General features: G+C 46.0%; 1 protein-coding gene across 7 annotated transcripts in view; it reads right to left on the bottom strand.

Moving 5' to 3' along the window:
- Nucleotides 1-1,064: 1,064 nt before the first annotated feature.
- The window catches only part of FoxP (forkhead box transcription factor P), a 442,873-nt gene continuing 429,551 nt past the window's right edge, over nucleotides 1,065-14,386 (bottom strand). For all 7 annotated transcript variants that reach the window (XM_050175910.2, XM_055069104.2, XM_072284202.1 and 4 more), the window contains 6 exons: nucleotides 13,820-13,896; nucleotides 13,208-13,309; nucleotides 11,425-11,558; nucleotides 7,759-7,864; nucleotides 5,783-6,045; nucleotides 1,065-4,755 (listed from right to left, as the gene is read on the bottom strand). In XM_050175910.2, the coding sequence (XP_050031867.1) occupies nucleotides 4,479-4,755; nucleotides 5,783-6,045; nucleotides 7,759-7,864; nucleotides 11,425-11,558; nucleotides 13,208-13,309; nucleotides 13,820-13,896 (959 nt within the window). In that variant the 3' untranslated portion in view covers nucleotides 1,065-4,478. The remainder of the gene's footprint in view (nucleotides 4,756-5,782; nucleotides 6,046-7,758; nucleotides 7,865-11,424; nucleotides 11,559-13,207; nucleotides 13,310-13,819; nucleotides 13,897-14,386) is intronic.

Genomic DNA, 14,386 nt, shown 5'->3' with positions numbered 1-14,386 from the left:
GAAGACATTTCGAGAAGATGTGCTTTCATCGTTTACTCTGGAAGAAAATTTTACAATATAGAGCTTTGGACTAGGTTAAGTGCTGTAAAACACCTTCAGCCTACTCCTTCTCCATTTAATGTATCCTAGAAAGTAGATATGAAAAAGAAAACAGGGGGGAGGGGGTACAAAAAAGTTGACGGCATCAAGTTTCGGCACCCATACTTAGTGTGAAAATAGTGTTGTACGAGTGTACATTCAGTGTACACTGAGTGTACACAAAGCGTTTGCCACAAGGCCTAACTTTTTGTTTAAATCAGCAAGAAACATAAATAAATGTAAATAGCTGCCGCTAGACTTTAAAGGGCACATGAGAGGCCTGCCTGCGTGATCTACACAACATGCATACCCAGAAGAACTTTTAGTACTTTAATTGCGTTATATTTTCTTTTACTGAAATAAAAATTACTTCCTCCTGCTCTATTTCAATCGAAGGGCCACAGAAAATGCCCATTACACTTCTGCAAATGCATACCTATGGCTTTTACAAGTATTCGCGATTTCGTATTAAAAAGATGGGCACAAGCTGAATACAGTCAGCAAAAGCCACATTAAAATTTTCTTGGCTTGCGACGCCATACATTGCAGTAACTATCTGGTTGAGACTTGTTAACCGCCGAGTAACAGAAAAAAAAATTATTCTGTTTGTAAATGAACAAAAAGTCATCGTCGCGGGTACTGTACGCTTTCACTCCTCAGACTCGAAAATGATGCAAAATAAGTCTTGTTGCGCTGTCATCGTCGGTGCCACAGTTCGGACACAATATGTTATTAAAATTGAAGTTTGGTTTTCATTTTCTCTGCTCATAAATAAGCTTTAGCTTTTACCATTTGATAGCAGACAACATTGGAGATGTATTTTATTTGCTTAGATTGAGTTAGAAAATCTTAGTGCCTGCCTAAAGCTGATAGATAAAAGAAAATTGCAAACTGGGAACAGAATGGTTACTGCTACAGATGTGTAATCTATTGTTCTCTAATGTGTAGTGGAGAACCAAGGAGAAAATAAAACACAACACAAGGAATCAGGGCAAAAAATACTGTATTGACAACATTGTGGATATGTGATTTGCGAAGATGCAGGTTCTCTCTCTCTCTCTTTTTCATTAAGTACGTGGAAGCATGAAGTGATATGTATGTTTTGCATGACTGGCTTGAAACACTACCACACAGCTTCTAATGCATGACTGAAAAAATAAAGATGTTACACCATTCCAGAAGAAACAAAACACAGATATGGGACAACGGAACACGTAAGAAAGAAAACAAACAAAAAAGCATCACCAGTATCTTTCAGTTCTTTCTTTTACGAGTGCTTGAGATGTGAATGAAAGTAACACATGCCTTCACCACGCATCCAATGTACGCTATCTACTCGAAATGCACGACGTTAGTGCTCTGTAATGGCGCTAGGTGAGCCACCAATAATGAAAACCGTTGGCTTGATTTTTCCACAAGGAGTGGGAGTTGCCCGGTCGTGACTATGCAAATGCGAACACAACATGCACAAAATCAAATGAGTTGAACATGATGCCATACAGAGCTTACACTAGTATTAAAGAAAACTACCATCCTCTACTGGCACATGTGCACACCAGAATAATTAATAATATGTACAATCATCAATAAATACCTTAAGGACAAAAACCTTCACTTAGAACACTCATTCGCTATCTCTTTTTCTTCCCGGCTCTCACTTTCAATAGACAAAAAATATAAAACACTACTACAAAGTATTGGACATTAAACTTTGAATAGAAACAAAGCAATAGAAGTAAGCTAAAGAACTACAAGAGCACTCCAAAAAATTATCAGCATTAAAAACTTTGTATTTCTGGTGCAGCAGATATAACTATATTTGTAAATAAAAAAAAAAACATCTGCGAACTAAAGTCACTGGGTATTTCAGACAAGAAGTGGTGCTCAGAAATGCAAGCAGAAAATCTAGGTGGAAAGGAAAATAAACAAGTAGCCAAACGTCCACATGCAGATGAGCGGGCTGCGACGAAAAAGGACAAAGGAAAAGCTTGACAGAAGCTGTAGACACCTAAAAAATAAAGCAAGCAGTGCGAAACGCTGGGAAAGAAATTGAGTAAAAGGCAAGCGTGAAGATAGAAGCACACCAACAGCACATGGCGCACATGACAACGTGGCAGCCTGCTTGGTCATAAGGAATGCAAAGTCATTGTTCATGTGGTGTGATGGTAACACGAGAGTAGGGTATGGCAACAAAGATGAGAAAACCATGAAATTGAACAAAGGAAAATGAATGAGGCACGCAGAAAAAAAAATTGTACCGATGGTTTGCGTTGCCTTCTTGTTTTTGTACATGTGAAGGGAAACAAAAAATGAAATGTAATGCTCTTTTAAAGCAGATTTGTTTAGAGGCTCGCGCGGGATGCCAGGCAATGTTCGTGATGACCCTCTGCACGTATAAGCAGTGAACAAAAGACGAAAGAAGTGGTGAATAAACTAGTTACTGCAACTGTCCTTAGCACAGCACTCAACTTAACAGCACAAGGTCACATCCCATATATAAATCACACCGCTGAATGGAGTTTCATTTGCGTTTTGCTCATGCCTTATCAGTGGGAGGCATCACAGACCCTTGAGGGCTACGGTAGGCTCAAAATGATACGCATGGTAGTATGATCATATCAGGCCAAAGTTCACAGATATCAGAACAAATGGTACAGGAGAAACGAGCAGAAACAAATGCTCCCGACATTAGTGGCAATGTTCACACTTTGCAAGAAACACAGATACTTGGGTTTCAGGATGTGCAATTTCGACAGAGAGTCCACAGTGAGAAGCTCAACTCTCTAAGACAATGAGCCAAAGCTTTGCCACGAATGCGAGTCCGTGGAAGGTAAATGTACCACACAGACTGCTACCAAAGATTATCGCTACCACCTACACAAGGTACTGCCACCTGCTTTCTCTAAGTACTTAGTATGAAGACTGCAAAAGTGACGCCGTTTACGTAGCACTATATTTCTTGTTACACACAAACGAGGGAGGAGGGAGAACACGAAGTATACTATAGTTGGTAACTTTTACAACTTTTTTTTTTCTGTGGTTCATCGATCGCGTTTTTTTTTTCGCGCTTCGTTTTGTATCTAGGAAAAAGCTGACACTGCGTAGTCACAGCGTAGAACGATATGCACAGAGGAACATTTTTCTCCCGAGGCTCTTCGGCTAGAGTCTGCCAGGACGCTGCGCTGTCATCGCAATGCTTCCGTTCAATCAATGCCACCTTCTGCATGCAAAAGGGGCGTGAGGCTCTAAACCTCGCTGCCTTCCGATCGGGCCGGTAACTCTTCTTGACCTGCTTGCTTTAAGAATGTCGTGCCAACTTGGAGGGCAAACTTGGAGAGAGATAGCTTGGAGGGATCGTCAACAGCACTTTGACACATGATTCCGAAGACTACACAGAACTCGCCACTGTTCTTTCGTGCAAACAGGTGCGTGGAAAGGAGATGGCTTTTGACACTTGCTACACAAGCAGTGCGCTAATTTTCCTTTTTTCTTTCTTTTCAATTTTCGAGCTTATAGCTACTCAATATCGAATAGACGAAATTAAGCTCATATTGTTTTGTTCACTACTGAGCTGGTTTTGAAAGCTTGCAATAGTGGATGTAAACAGAGACCGTTACGTCACTTTGAATACTATGCGTACGAAAACCCAACAACTTATATGGTTCTGATAGAAAAAGCTTTGTTTCCGATTGTAGCAAACGAGTGGCGCCACTGAAAATATGACATTAGGAAATCTTAGCCAGTTCAAGCAAGAAATGACACGGAGATCACCTTGGGTGCACTCCGCATTTAACTGCTTCAATAATGACTGGTAAGCTTAAGACTCGCGTGGGCCAAACGCTGCCACATGCACATTCTGCTTGCTGACAGGTGCTCCAGCACATCTTCCACCAAACAAGCAACACGTACGACTGTCCGTGAAGATGACATCTTATGCCACTCCTTAAGCAGAGAGCCGAACCAGATTTTTCTCTCGCTGCGTCAACTCTTGCGGCCTCGACTAAACGCTCCGCGTCAAACAGTCCGCCGTAAAACAACCACAGCCTGGAAAGAAAGGGGAAAACACTTGTCTCTGCCGGAAACAACTCGTCGCCCTTCCCACTGAGGTAATTGTGTTTACTGAGGTACCGGTGCGATAGAGGTGTATTCGTCGACTGCTACAGTGACAATGCTGGCGTTGGTGCTGCTGCTGTTGCTGCTGCGGCTGCGTGGAGACGAAATGAAATTCGTGCCATGGAGGAGGGTCGGGGCATTCTTGGCTTGATCCGCCGCGACGCCGGCGGAGCCGCGCGACCTCTCTCTGGAGAGGGCGGAAGGAAGAGGAGGATGGAGGACTGACGGGGTGAGTCGGGAGGTGGGAGCGCTGGGCAGGTGAAGTGGGGGGGGGGGGGGGCAATGTCCTACGTCGAGTTCGAGACTGGCGTCTCGCAGGGGGTCGTCGTGGACGAAGACAGGGACAAGTCCTCGGCCTCCTCGTTGTCCTCCCGTTCGGTGGCCGAGTCTCGGCCCCCGATCGCGGCGTCCATGCCGTCGGAGGGTCGTGGTGCCTCGTCGCTCCCCAGGTCGTCTTCGAGCACGGAGCCCGTGACCAGTTGGTCGGGAGTGGCCTCCATGGGTTCCTCCAGGTCACTGCTGGGCTCTTCTACCACTGGTTCCTGCTTGATGTGGACGCCATTGCTGCGAGGCCGAGAGAGAGAAGGCAGATTGATGTGCTTGCAACGTCAAAGTCACCTCCTCGGTCGCGCACATTCATCAAGGCTAACCGCATTTCTATATTTAGCGTACATGAATGCAAACACATCTGGTATAAACGGGCGCCTTTGTCAGGTATGTACCGATATCAATCACTGCCGAGTACCACCTTAACTGGTGTAAACGAGGCATAAGCCGTTTAACCTAGACAAGGTCCACCCATCGAAACGTTGGCTTGCTTATCTGAGGAACATAACCTTGATCGCAGCTGGTGGCTAGCAGAGCACGGCTTTCTGCCGCGACACTGAGTTACAGATTACGAGAACGGTTCTATTTAGGAATAGTAAATTCAGCAGATAGATCAAGAATGACAGACGATCGAGAATCTCCAACCTGACGCGGTGTGAAAGAGACGCAAGCACACACTCCCTGCAGAAACGTTTCACGATGCGCTCCAATTTCCCGTTTCCTATACGCTCGTAAAAGGAATGCAGAAAAGGTGACGTGGCACCACTACCATCATCGCGCATAAGGGGCACGAGATGACGCAGTTTCTAGGCTTAATTCGCGCAGCCGTCATTCACCGCCCATGCCGACACCGTCACGGCAGTGGCGTCCGTCAGGAGAAAGCAATTCGTCGTCGGTTCCTCCTCAAAAGCCGGACGCGGTCCAACGTCGGCCAACACTGGCCAACGTCGGCCAGCATAAGCCAACGTCACTTTTGTAATGTAATAAAGGCGACACCGGCGAGTAAACGCCTTTTCCTGACAGACGTCGGTGCCGTAACGTTCATTGGACGGCGCGGATGGCGTCTGACAGAGCCCGGACCAAGCTAATGTAGCTGACGAACGTGCAATGACTTCTTTCTGCAGACTACACCGCTGGATATAGAAATCGTACGGATTCCGCACGAGTTCCGTACGGTGTCCGTGGGAATGGAACAGACGCGCGGACCGTTTCACAGTCGAGCGGCTGGCGCGAGAATCGCAGCCAAAAGCGCGAGGAGCCTCACCTGGTGAGTCTCTCCCCCGGGAGTCCCTGGCCGAGCATGCCGGCGACGAACCGCTCCGCAGCGGCGGCGTCCCCGTGTAGCTGTGGGGCGGCGGGCAGCAGCCCACCTGAGGAGACCACCGGGCTGCTGAGGGGTCCGTTGCCTGCGCTCGGCGGCCGAGCCCCGGGCATGACTACGCCACCCGCAATGGACGCCGCCGTGCTCACCGCCGTGCCGGAAATCGCTGCACTGAGGAATGACAGGTTGCTCTCGGCCAGCGCTGCCTGCAACAAAACAGAGTGGAAGAGACGCCCCTTAGTAACGTTTAGTCAAAGCAATGAACGGGGCTATGATTATGAGGCACGCCGTAGTGGAGGACTCCGGAAATTTCGACCATCTGGGGTTCTTTAACGTGCAGCTAAATCTAAGTACACGGGTGTTTTCGCATTTCGCCCCCATCGAAATGCGGCCACCGTGGCCGGGATTCGATCCCGCGACCTCGTGCTCAGCAGCCAAACACCATAGCCACTGAGCAACCACGGCGGGTCGTTTAGTCAAAGCAATGAACGGGGCTGGTTACTGGACGTTCGCGATTGCATTGCGCTTAGTGTGAAGTATAAAACCATGCAAGCGATCTTGCGCAAGACAGTGACAAGTGACGCGATGGAGATGGCTGTCGTGTTCACTCGTCGCCTACAAGTCGTACCCCATGCGAGCGGCGTTGCCGGTGTGAGGGCAGCTATATAGGCGCCGGAACTAGCGTGACGCGTGCTTTATTAATTTATTTAAGTTGACGTGTTTTACTGCAAAAAAGCAGCATAAAATATCCCTGAAGTTCTTCCAGTAGGTTCTTATCCTTGCACTATAAAATCGTTTACTCGTTCCGGGCCACAATCGGTAGTACTTGAGTGATGTACATCCACTTCCGGCTTCGCGGTATTGGCTAGTCGCTCACAGCACTTCCGGGCGACGAGCGACGAATTCTAGATTTCCAGAACCGAGCGATCGAGTGACAAGGTCGAGCGATCTGTTCAAGTGACGGGCCGATCCGTCGCGCACAAGATCGCTCTCAAGGGTTTTAGCCTTTACACTGACGGAACTAATGGACGAACACAAAAAAACAAAACGTGGACGTACGCGGCGCAAGCTAATAACATTGGTAGCTTGTAGTTGGTAGTTTGCGCCACGTACGTCGACGTTTTGTTTCTTTATGTTCGTCCATTAGTTCCGTGAGTGTAACACCAAGCGCAATACGACCGTGGACTCTTTACTAACACTCCATTGCAACAAAAATGGCGGCCGGAAAGGCGAAGTGGAGCTCGTTCTTTTATTCTGTGCTTAACACACTTCTCGATGAACGCGTTGCGTAACGGATTGTCAGCGCACTTATAGAGGGAACTTTGTGCACGACAGTGGTACTTAGTTGCAAGAATGTCGTGTCGCGACCACGATAAAAACTGTTTCGTACGCATTGCAATATTTCCACAACTTTCGCGTAGCATTCCTGCGAAAGTTGCCTATGCCGCATCGATTTCGTAAGATCTTTTGTACGAACGATACGAAAAACATACGAAACTGTACAACAGAGAGGCCTACGTTAGGCGTAGAAGGTGTAGGGAACAGCACTAAAAAAAAAAAAGCACTCAGACGAGAGGAGGCAAACACAGCGCCGTGTTCTTCTCCTATCGTATTGCTAGAGTTTTTCAGCGCTGTTACTTCCACAAGTTTGGAAATGTACCAACCGGCCGAATTAAGCTAAGCTACTGCATGAAATTACTCAGTTCAGCTAAAGAAACGAACATTTATCAGGCAGCAATACGGCGCCACGGCCGCGATCCGTGCGCATGACCAAATGTACGCATAGACTCGTACAGCCCAAGTCCTAAACATTAAGCCGTTCATTCTGATAATTGCGCGGGAGCTCCACATGCAAAAGACGACAAAGCTTTTCGATATAGTGGAAGTGAGAAGAGACAGATGATTTGAAGGCTACTCACTTGCAGTGAAGCGTTAAGGGACTCTCCGTACAGACCCGGACTTTGCTGGAGGGTCGGACTACGGACCGATCTCTGTCCTACTTGCTGGGAAGGCACTGGTAGGCCCCTAAGGAGTGAAATAAATCTCTTTAGCGTCGGTTCGCTTCACGTCCGAACATGAATCATTGAAAGCGAGTACACTTGCAGTCCACGCGGAAAAAGAACAGCGGTTAAAGAGTAACTGAAAAGCTAAAGTACAAGCCCGCCGTGAGCCTCGAGCAAAATAGAAAAGTAATTTATTTGGCTATAGGTTGCCGACTTGAGGTGGAATGTCGCTCGATAAAAACGCTTCTCTGCACCTCGTTTTGAATAACGGAAAATTAGGAGCTACTCTGCACGTGATACAGCAGCAAAAGCTATAGCGACGGTGACAAATTCGAACAAGGGTGGGGGGCGATGCTCCGTCGTGATTTTTACCGGTATCGCATTGCACCATTAGATGGTTTATGATAGTCATTGCCGAATGATTGCTTCTCGTATAGAATGCAAAAGAACTGAAAGATCGGCGAGTTTGGCATAATTCACGGTAACACCGTAGCTACCACAAAGAACGAGGGACACGGGTAGGTTGTAAGCTAGCGCTGTAAACAGCATTTGTTCGGCAAGCTACAATTTTAGCACAATTTATTGTGTAGAAGGAGGGCAATTATATTCTCTAAAGACAGACAACACTTACTGCTGTAACAATTTTAATGTTAAACTTTCTCATGAGCTGGTGAGCGAGGTATACAGTTTCAAAAACGCAGTTTCATACAGTTAAACCTAACCGTAATCACAGACTGTAGTTATACGAAATAATGCGTTCACTTCAGGTACAGCTTGAACGGATTACAATTTTCCAAATAACGCAAAGGATACATAAACTTTTCATTGCATAAACAAAACAACAAGCATTCGGAATAATCATGCACTATTCTACTATATCTACAATCTAGGTGCGTCAACAATGCTACGATTGGCTACGGATACTCTAAAGGTTGGAGAGCCTCGGTAAGGTACTCCAAACCTACGTGTTTAAAAAGCAAATCACTTGAGCACTACCATAGGTATTTCGTTCCGTTGGCAGACCCACATTCCGGGTTTTATTTTTGCGCGGTCCGCGAACATGGCCTTAAGGACGTAGTTGGAACGGTCGGATAATGCCATTGTCATCGCCAACAAAACGAAAACCACGGTATGCTCGTTAAGCATCTACTGCACGAACACTCACATACACATGGTAACACATTAAAACACACATAAGGGTTGCATCAGTGACTACTCAAAACTTGCTTCAACTAAACTTACGAGGACAGGTAAAAATGAAAAGCACGAAGGATTGGTAAGGGTCAGGGACGTGTTTCTGCACCCAGGACTTCATGCTCGAGGTCTGGCATGCAAGGATGCCGGAGAGCCTGTACGCAGGCACAAAGATCACGTGTTCTACCACCGGCTCCGCTCGGCTCCCTTCTGCTATTCTCTACCGAGACCGTTCCTGAAACGTTTCGGCAGCTAAATGATGCACGTCGTACGGCGTTGTACTAGGCGTACGCATTCGTCAGTGCACTGTCAAAGCTGATTCGAGACTCGGATCACGCGAAATTCAGCATACGTTATTGAAGCTAGCGGCTGCTTAATGCTTCATTCATCCAAGTGCACTTTATCCATCCAGGTGCACTGTTCTGGATAACGAAGATGCCATTGCACAATGATGGTAGGCAGGTCTTTCGAGAAACGGCTTATAGACTTGCGAACGTGATAAACTTCTGCGATTTTGGCTGACGATATGAAATACTGACGTGACTTATCGTTCATTGTCTTCATGCTGGTTTCACTCGAAGGCCTCTCAGTGCAGGCCATGCAAGTCTGGTGCGACACACCACACGCATATTTGGCAGATGACGAAAAGCAATACCTTTAGGCATCTTTGACAGTGCATTTGTGCATCAACTACTCAGCCGTCTAAGGCATCGACCTCATCGGTCGGCAGTCCCTGACGTCTCGGGCGAGGACTGTCTTCTGATTGGCACAGCCTCAGCCGTCTAAGGCATCGACCTCATCGGTCGGCAGTCCCTGACGTCTCGAGGACTGTCTTCTGATTGGTTACAGCCTACGGCTTACTCGGCCAATTGCGGCGGTGCGTTCCGGAAGTCGGTGAATTTCCGGGGACGGCCACGGCTGAGGTGACGCCGCTTAACGAATTCGCGATCGTCCACCATCCAAAACGAGCCGTAGTCATCCTCGTAACGAACAAAGCACTTATGCAGCGACAAGTTGGTTCTGATAGCATTCTGCGTTCGTCGACGTGTGGTTAGGTCCGGTAGCGGCGGAAGTTTTTTTCACGGGGAATGGTTTGGGTGTAAGGGCGGGTTTGGGGGGTTTGTAAGATTGAAGTGGATAAGTTTTTACCAAGGAAGCGAAATTTGGGTGTAAAAGGGTGAGAAATATATTGGGGGAAAATCAACCACAAGGAATATGGGCGTGAAATAATATGCAGTTAAAAAATAACAATACAGTAAAGATGCAAACAAAGAAAAATTTGAGGACCGCAAGAACAAAGCAAGCGAAGTTTCGAGTTTGTGGCAATGAAATTCGCGGGGCGAAATTTGCAAATAATATAGAATTGGGATTTTAAAAAAAAGGAAACGTAAATTATAAATGAAGCACGACGGTCAAGTTTTGAGGTAGTCACCGATGATTGAGGCACCCATTCAGCATTTACAAACAAAATGGCGCAGAGAAGATCCGATACGAAGCATGCGTGGGAAAGCAAGGCGCAAAGGCAATGCAAGTTTGTATTTAAAATGGCGGTTTGGCACGTTTGCCACGAAGCAGGAAACCAAAGGTTAACGAGAGGCATGCAAGTGAAAATCCAAATAAATGATAAATGAACACATCACACAGAATGAACAAACGAATACGCAATAAAAGAAAACAGAAATATACATGAGATGATACAGGCAACTCAGGGTAAGAAAGAGTGTAGCGTAGCATGTGAAATCACAGGAAGGGCAGAAATGAACATGGATGTGTTGAAACATAGGAAAATGAAATGCAGGAAGAAAGGCAAGGGAAAGAGAGAGAGAGAGAAAGAGGAGAATGTGTTAAACAAGCAAGATAGGCACAAGATTTGAACAAAACATCCGCCTGCTCGTGCACATTCATTGGTCGCCAATCAATGCTGAAGTACAAAACAGTTAGCAGTTAACTAGCACGCGATTCCAATATGCCATGAACTCAGCGTTAAGCATTCTTGCCGCAGTTAAGTCGCAACCACAAGGAACGTATTTCAGACGCGTTTTACGCGTCCCGCCGCTGGGTGTTAATTTCACGCTGCACGATAAACCGAGCTGCTAACGTGGGCGAAACACTCATCACGAGGGTTACAGTTTTTGTCGGTACCGACCTGCATTTCGACCTGCATTAAGCGGTACGATGCGTCACGCCGTAACGCGGCGTGAAGTTGGCGCGGCGACGTCGCGCCGCAAATACGCCGCAAATACGCACCATGTGGTTGCCTCTTTACCCTACTGACCGCAATGTGCAAGAGCAGACGGAGAAGAAGTGCAAGGACGTCGCAGCAGTTAGTACACAGAAGAAGCAGGCTGTGCGGAGACGCAGGGCGTGTTCAAGGCCGGTGAGATTTACCCTGCTATCCGATCTTGGAGTCGCTGGGGCCTACGCTTGTAGAATTCTATTTCGTCCACAGTCCACACAGCCCCTTTAACGTTCTCAACACGCATAAAACATTTGTGTAGGCTCAGGTTGTGTCTCACCGCATTCTACGCGAAGGAGGAAAAAAAAAGCACATGTTTGGCCTTTAGCATCTGTATCAACATGGTTCATGACGAAGTAAGCTGCCTGCTTGTGAACTAAAGTATGGTCTAAAAGCAGCACTGGGGTAGTCACGTATTATCGAAAGCCCGGACTCTTTCTCGAAAGCTGTTCCTAGGTATGAAGGAATCATTTCGATCAGCTAGCAAAAACTCATTACATCTAAATGCACACCATATCGGCATCAACATGCACAGCACACTGTAGCAAGGATATCATGAGAAGCCAACAAACAAAGACACCAAGGACAACATAGGGGAAATTACTTGTACTTACTAACTGAATTAGAGAAATGATAAATTAATGGCAATAAAAGCGGATGAAAAAGCAACTCGTCGCAGGTGAGGAACGATCCCACGTCTTCGCATTAGGCGTGCATGTTCGTAGTGCGAAGACGCGGGATCGCTCCCCACCTGCGGCATGTTTTTTCATCCGCTTTCATTGCCATTATATTTATTATTTCTCTAATTCAATTAGTAAGTACAAGTAATTTCCCCTATGTTGCCTTTGGTGTCTTTGTTCGCTTCTCATGATATGAATAATAAAAACCGGTCCCCTTGGTTAACCCGCCTTCTTCTCGTTGTAGCAAGGATAGTAACGTATCTTTTTTTTTACCTATAAGTGATTTATTCCAAAGCTATACAAAATTTCTTCTTATTAGAACAATTCGTAAAACATCCCAACTCCAAAAATAACTGCTTATTCTATCTTATCTTGAAGCAGTGTTCTCACAATAAGCAGTTATAGACCTGATTTAACGCAATGCTAACACAACAGCGAAAAATTTCAGGAGGCTACCCCTCTTCCACGTAAGCATGCAGTGCCTCCTTTTCACAGCTTTTCGACGTATAGCAAGGAAAAACTAAACACAGTATACGATGGACTGCAGTGGAACACAATTATACGAACTTTAGAAGGATGGCGCTAGTATGAAGCTTGATTCGAGTTGAGTAATAAACAGATGCATTACGGTTGCAGGCTTAGGTAACCTCTAAGCAGAAGGTCAGCTGGGCTTCGGTTAAGTTCAGGCCTCTGAACGAGAACAGCACGCCGCTGTTTAAAATGAGCCCGAAAGGGCTATAAGGAGGAAAACGAGCGGCTCTTTTCATTGGGCGTTAGGCCTAAAAGCAGCAACAGGCCTAACAGCAGCAGACGAAGACGCCATCATCACGGTTATCGGCATCCTCAAGTACGAGCGTATACGAACAACGTACGTAGAGCACCGGGACGTGCAAGCCGTCATTTTTCCTTTGCTGCTTTCCAACAAACTATCAGGAAGCTTTGAGCAAACTAGAAGATGCCAATTCTTGCACAGTAATGCCCGAATCTGTCATGCGCAACTTCGCAACTTGCATTTAGGTGACTGAAAAGGTGTAAGCAAAATGCTTGAAACCCCGTTGCCACGAGTTCGTGAGTCTTCATGCGCTGTTCCGAAAATAGCTCCCCGCTCTCCAGATTAATTTATCGCAAAAATCGCCGAAAGTCGTATAATAAGCATTCCACTGCACGTCAGCACATATATTCGCGACAGTTCAATTTAATGTGTTCAATATATCTCGAATATAAGACAGTGTGCAGAAGAGCAAGTCTCCATTACCTTCCAAGTTGCAGCATTCCTACGGAAGTAGCAGAAGGTATTCTGGAACCAGTTGTAGATCTCATTCAGCGTTAACTGCTTATCAGGAGATTCAATTATGGCCTGAAATTGGAACAAGGCAGTACGTTGTAACTACCGCAAGATGCAGGAATTAATAATTAAGAATAGTTACGGCGTCTAAGGGTGCATGCAGCTACTTATACAAACAAAGCAGCATAAAAACTACGCTCAACACTGCTTGGTATCTGCGAAACCTTCATTGGCAATGACCAAAGAATTGTTAAATGCGCGGGGTAGCTGAAATAATTTTGCACACTGCGCAGTATTAAACATTGTGCGATGCCTCGACTCTATTAATAAGTTACAAAGCATTTCTCTGAGTTACGACACAAATGTCTTGCAGGAGTACATTCTATGAAACTCAAATTTTAATATGCTTAAACAAACAGCTATTTAAGAAATGTTACATAAATGAATTAACGGCACCTTTCAGCACACCATACGATGCATCAAACAACTGCACCTTACACTTATAAGTTAGGCAGCAAACAACTGTGCACTACGTGTCAGAGAGCTACTACAGTGAACGGAGCTTATGTCGACCAAACTCACCTGCCGAATGAGAGAGGCATATGTGAAGGGAGGCCGAACGTCCGCAGACTTGTAAAACTCTCGATTTCGCTGGATCTCTGGGGAACATTAAAGAGAAAATACACAAATTACTACAAGTCAACCAATGCTTCCATTGGAGCAAGCTTTCCCTCCAATCTTGGTCGTACGCTAAACTGAGGCCGCGTGTGATGGCGGTTATTCCGCGTTACATTTGTAACAGTTTATAACTGTAGACTAGGCAAGGGGAAATTTGATACTTAACTAAACTGGCATTAAGGACACGGGTATAACTAGCTCCATAATTGTTACGTGAAGTATATGGTCGAAGAAGGATTGTCGCTGGAGGCAACACTTCGACAAGGGGCCCTGGCTTCAGTGACATTCCTCGTCCAATCCCTGCTCACCACTTCAAGCCTCCATCTCCCTGTGAACTTCTGTATTGTTTAGAGAGATGCAGAAATTTACGCCTTATAAGAGGAACAACTTTTGCCATGGTGGCCTAATAGGTAGCATGAGAGACAAGGTTTCAGAGGGACGAGCAAAATAAAAGTTGTACGTGAGCGAGAG

This window comes from Dermacentor andersoni, chromosome 9 (genome assembly GCF_023375885.2).
Source record: "Dermacentor andersoni chromosome 9, qqDerAnde1_hic_scaffold, whole genome shotgun sequence".
Taxonomy (NCBI): domain Eukaryota; kingdom Metazoa; phylum Arthropoda; class Arachnida; order Ixodida; family Ixodidae; genus Dermacentor; species Dermacentor andersoni.
This window is presented reverse-complemented; position numbering and strand designations above follow the sequence as displayed.